The sequence below is a fragment of the Leptodactylus fuscus genome, chromosome 1 (assembly GCF_031893055.1).
Source record: "Leptodactylus fuscus isolate aLepFus1 chromosome 1, aLepFus1.hap2, whole genome shotgun sequence".
Classification (NCBI taxonomy): Eukaryota; Metazoa; Chordata; class Amphibia; order Anura; family Leptodactylidae; genus Leptodactylus; species Leptodactylus fuscus.
Window position 1 is genome coordinate 50112455 of NC_134265.1, and position 6000 is coordinate 50118454.

The 6000-nt window shown below is 40.0% G+C and overlaps 1 protein-coding gene across 1 annotated transcript in view; it reads right to left on the minus strand.

The window, feature by feature from the left end:
* Positions 1–3952, minus strand: part of THBS4 (thrombospondin 4) — a 39887-nt gene extending 35935 nt beyond the window's left edge. The window contains exon 1 of the mRNA XM_075270131.1: positions 3694–3952. Coding sequence (XP_075126232.1) covers positions 3694–3778 — 85 coding nt within the window. The 5' untranslated portion in view covers positions 3779–3952. The remainder of the gene's footprint in view (positions 1–3693) is intronic.
* Positions 3953–6000: the final 2048 nt, after the last annotated feature.

The following is a 6000-nucleotide window of genomic DNA, read 5'->3' on the forward strand; positions in this document are numbered from 1 at the left end:
TGAAATGAAATGAATGTATTTATGTCATATCTATCTATCTATCTATCTATTATATTTATCTATCTCTAATATATAATATGTTTATCTACTGATCAAGTAGGTTCTATTCCATGCTGGCATTGCTATGCAAAATCACATACAACATACTCCTCAATTTTCGTGAAAAACCTAGTCGGCTCCCAAAAAAAGAAGAGACCTCCAGGACTCTCGGAAGAATTGGCAAACCTCCCCAGAGATAGGTAGAGGTACAGTAGACTCTTGCCATGGCACTGGGAGACGGCATCATAAAATACAGTCCCGGCATTACATTGCTGTGAAATGGTATGGACGCCATAACTGAACCATCCTCCATCCAAGTCTCTTGAAAGCCAACCATGGGTAAGGACCTGATGCTGCAATGCTGGCAGCATGCAATCCTCAGGAAAGTTACATTATGGGTTGTCATTGAGATTCTTGAGTCAAAGTTCCATCCCAAACAATGAAAAATTGAGAAAGAGTTTTACTCCTCCACCAAACCTTACTGTGCTAAAGTCAGCTTTGTACTTGATACTGTGTATTTTGGCTAAATGTTCGTTCAGCCAACAGCTAGCTTGCCAACTCCCATATACACATGCATGCTTGGCTCGGCTAAGTGTATGGCCAGTTTAAGAAATGTTCTCCAGGCAGCTAGTAAACCTAGATATTCCATTACTACACCATAGTGAAGTCTGATTACTTTATAGACTGAGGCCCAGTTCACATCTGCATTCGGGTTTCCATTCGGGGAGTCCGCTTGGGGACCCCCGAATAGAAACCTATACACATAAAAAAAGCGGTTAACTTGGAAACCCACAGACCCCATAGACTATAATGGGGTCCATGTGGTTTCCGCACGAAACATGCGGAGAGAAAATTACTGCAAACAGAGATTACCGCATGTTTCGTGCAGAAACCACATGGACCTCATTACAGTCTATGGGGTCCGTGTGTTTCCTTAGGTAACTGCTTTTTATACATATAGGTTTCCGTTCAGGAGGATCCCCAAGCAGACTTCCTGATTGGAAACCCAAATGCAGATGTGAACCGCGCCTGAGGTCCCATTGGTTGGGTTTGATGTTACTTTTAAGATTAGAATAGAATTTGATGGGCAGATATTTTACTGTACTTTCACATTGCCCAGTGGTTTTTCCTTAGCAATTCCTTGACAGTCCATAAGAAGTAATTATGTCATGATTCCTCAATTGCCATGTTGCTACTAGGATAGAATATGGCACCTTATAGAGTTACATAAAGTACACACAGCAAAACATACAGAAACAAATGCCAAAATCTAGCCATACATGGACGGGTGACTTGCATAAATAGCTGCCCAATGAGATATCTTAAAGGAAACCTGTCAGGTGTATTTTCCACCCTAAACTGTCCCCAGCATTTGTAACATCAATGACTTTTCCTATGGGGCCCCTCACTAAGCCTTCTGTGGCTGAGTCAAGTTATAAGTTATTAAAGCCTTCGATTGGCTTATGCAAAGTTACGTTAACTAGTCACGGGGTGGGGAGCAGCATCATCTAGTCATGCAGTCATTACGGTAAATTGCACCCTGCACAGCTGGCTATTAGGTAGGATATCTGGCTGATGTCTGACGCTAAGGGACATGTCAGTCACACTGTATACAGTGTGATTTAGCACAATGACTTGACTATATGACTTGACTTTTCAGTAACAGATATCATGGTCACCATAGGTGAGCGGCACCATATGAAAAGTCATTCCTCGATGTTATACATACTGGGACCAGTTTAGGGTGGAAAAGCCATCGGACAGTTTCCTTTAATATTCTATTAGACTGGACATAATAAGGAACATGTACTCAGTACCTCTCCATACATGACTTGAGTCTCAGTATCTACAAAGTTACAATCACACATCTGCAGCTAAATAAATATGGTTTCCTGGATCAGTATTTTGTTTTTTTTGCTATAAAATCAACTTATTCCTGGTAAAATCCATGACACTAGGGATCTAATTTTAGTTACACAGTTGGTAAGACCCACCGTCCTGGTAGGAACATAACAGGCTGCAATTTTTAATCATTTGCTGGCAACCATGGCGGTTTGCCAGTGACATCTATTATTACACTCATATCTTTGCCAAAATAGGTGTAATGTGCTGGCAGCGAAGCTCTCTGCATTGGTCATTCTGTAATATCCTTGAAATATGTTCATTTATTCTAGACGTCGCAAATAAGCTCTTACATATGGCTTGCTACGTGTGACAATCCACATAGGTAACATCATAGAGGGCAGATCCCATCTATAGGAGCTTGTCTATAAGAAGCTTTATGTTGGTGACTTTGTTCTTCACATTCACACAGCTGAGCTCCTACAGCATATCTACATTAAAGGGGTTGTCGCTTTGCTTGTAAAGGTTCCTAAAATTGTTGCCGCTCTTCTGAGTACTAAACAATTGGATGTTACTTTCAATGGGGTGAGTTGGAGATTCAGGGGCATACGTTCCTCTTAGTGTAGGGGTGTGAGGGCTTCCCAGAAAGCACCATAGTCTCATATTTCTGGGCCATGAGAAAGGCATACCGTATGGTTTTTTGTAAATCTGACTATTTATAAGTGGTATTTCCCAGCAAAACTAGGCAGATTCTTGGCGTCTCATTGGCAACTTTTATGCTAACTGTGATATCAGCCATATTGTTTTCTATCCAGCATATACAAATTGTTAACTTGAACGGAGAAACAGAAAGGTTGTACCTTAGTCTTATAAATACATTTCTGTGCAAAGAAATTCTACTAACTGTTCCTTCACCATGATCACACTGGAAAACCCATTTTTGGCAACTAATAGAGTTTAATATGATTTGCTTGTGACATTTATTTCCAATGACTCCCAACATTCTGTGTGATGTCGCCAGCTTAGACTCATATCCCAATAATTTATTATGGAGACGTCTCTGAAACCAATAACATAGTTCAAACCATTATCCAACATGATTGACTCAGAGAAGTAGGTATAAGCCTACTGTAGGCTTAGGCAGAAATTTTTGGATGAACAATCTATCTCCAGAAAGGTAAGGTGTCTGATCTTTGGTGTCCCAGTTTTCTTGAGAATATGGGTTCCCAAGAGCCCTATGAGATTGACACATACTAAGACACTGCTCCAATCACTGCAATAAGATTTTGGACCGGCAATTTTCTCAATTTTCACAGAAATAAATCGAGCAGTGAATGAGAATGTGAGAGAATCTCCGCTCCCATGGAGCACGCAGGGATCCCCGTTCTCTTGACAAGCACTCAAGGACCCCCATTGTCTTAAGTGAGCACTCAAGGACCCCCATTGTCTTAACTGAGCACTCAAGGATCCCTATTCTCTTGACTGAGCCCTTAAAGATCCCCATTCTTGTGACTGCTGGGGGTCCAGTAATCCAAACTCCAGTACCCAGATACTTCTCCCCTATCCTGTGGCATCTACCATTAATTTAAAAAAATTAAGGCAAAAATTGTTCAGACACTCAGTATTTCTAGTAAAATTAGGAAAGAGAATAGTAATCCATGCATACAATATTATCTAATGTGACTATACATGTGGCAATATGCTGATTTAGCGGAGTTCAATAGAGTTGTGCTATATGACAAACACACCTCTAATAGGTGCATATAACATTTGCAAGCTTTTGTTGTATAGAAGTAAGTCTAATGTGGTTACCTTGATAATTTGCTTGTGCCTCGCATCCTCGGTATAATTCCAGCAACACCTGCAACAGAAGCAGCAAGATTTTCCTTTTAGGCATCTTGATGTGAGCTGTGTCTTCCCCTGGACCAGCAGATTGCGCTCTCTTAGAGAGACAGTGGATGTAGACAGCTCCCCAGTAGAGGGCAGGTCTACAGACAGCCTGGCAGCACTGGAAGGGCTTGAGCTCCTCTATTAAACATGCATGGGAAGAGGCTACAGCTGGCCAGCAGAATACTTCTTGGGGACACTGAAGAATTGCTCTTGCTCCTTCAGAGTTTATTTGGCAGTCCCTCTGACAAAAAGAGGTGGGGTCTTGGGGGGAGACACCAGCTGGGCTTTAAATCCCAAGGTGTTTATTACCTCCGCCTTCAAAGAAAGTGTAAAAGTACTTGAAGGGATACAGAATACTTCTTGCCTGGCACAGAGAGGTTATACCAGTGAGTTAAGGTTTCGTGCTGTAAAAACATTCACAATCCCATAAGGAGATAAGCCAAGGTTAACTATGCCTCAGATGGCAGACACATGGCATGTAGGAAACGTTGGGCTGTCAAAGAATTTTTTGTATAATTTATGTAACAGACCTAGTATTAATTCCTGAGATTACACGAAAAGCGTCAAAAATACGTTATAAAAATATACTGAATCCTAAGACTAACACAACCCCCATATTGTAGGTCTATTGTGGCTCCCAATGCGATTTTTTTCACACGTTAATAGTAGGCTCCCATACAAAATAAACAAATGCGCCATTTTTATTTATACCATTTAATATGTTAAATATATATTCATTTTATTATGTGATTGGGAACGGTTACGGTAGTGTAGAAGATGTCTATGTTACTTATGCTAGTTCCACTTGGGGACTGAAAAAATAGTAACCCATCTACTTAAAAAGTGGTTACCCGCGGACCCCTAGACTATAATGCAAATCACTATCTAATGGACATGTCAGTTTTTCTGCTACATTTCTTAGTAGTAAGATTTGCATATTTTTTACCCAGAATCCCTAGCGGAGCAGGAATGACTTGTAAGTCTCCGTATGCCTATGTAGGCACACACTCTCCCTAATGTGTATGATTATCCCCTGACCCTATCCTAAAAGACAAATTAGTTTATACACTTGAGAACTACAGGTATGAAAAAGACAACACAGTGTTCCAGCAGGACAACAACCTCAAGCATACATTGAGTAATGGAGAAATGGTTCAAAGACAATGAAGTAGAGGTGCTGGATTGGCCCCCACAGTTCCCAGATCTGATCCCAATCGAACACTTGTAGGTAGAGTTGAAGAAAAACCTGTATTCATGCCCAAGTAAATTGATCAGTATACACCAACACTGGGAACATGTAGAAGAGACCTGGAATCAGATTTCATTCAAGACATACTTGAATCAGATCAAGAATATGCCCAGAAGTATTCTAACATTATTGAAAGCCAAAGTTGGATTTACAAAATACTAAAAATTTAAATTTAGATTTTTTTGGAGCAAAACAGTGACAATGCAGTTACATGCCAAGAATCTACATAACTAATCATAGGCTAAATAGTTGCAAGTAAGATTTATGTATGAGATAGCCAAAATGATTGTCTATAAGGTAATGGTAGTCTCACGTTGGAAATTGTAGTGGATGGTGAGATATGGAGCCTGAAAGTCACAAGTTCAAACCATTGTTACCCTTTTGCTCATATATGTGTGTGATTTATGAAGTATTGATTCTTTTTAGGCGCATTGAATGAAAACTCCAGCAAAGATGACCTAGGACTATTGGGCAACTACAATGTTACATCAGACATGAATGGGACAGCATTCCTTTGCCAAAACTCCAGCAATTGGTCCTCTCATTTCCTAGAGATTTACAGAATGACGTAAAAAGAAGAGGAATGCTACTCGATAGTAGACGCGGCCATGTCCCAACCTTTTGAGACACACCATCAATTTCTAAATGCATTATGTTTCAGATGAAATGGAAACATGTCTATTTGTCTCCTTCTATGTTCTTTTGTGAATAAATATGGTTATATGAGATTTCTAAATCATTACATTCTTGCTTTCTTTACATTTCATGCAGTATCCCAACTTGCGGTTATACAATCTCAGATTTATTTTCTTGTTCATTTCTTTACTATTAGAATACAAGTCTGTCTGTGCCCAGTGAATACAATCCTCCTCTGAGTGACATTCAGTTGTACATAGACTTGCACTGATTGATTTCTAGTGGTTAGGACCTGGAAAACGTCCAATCCCATAAAGTACATTCTATCCATATAGTGGTTTGTA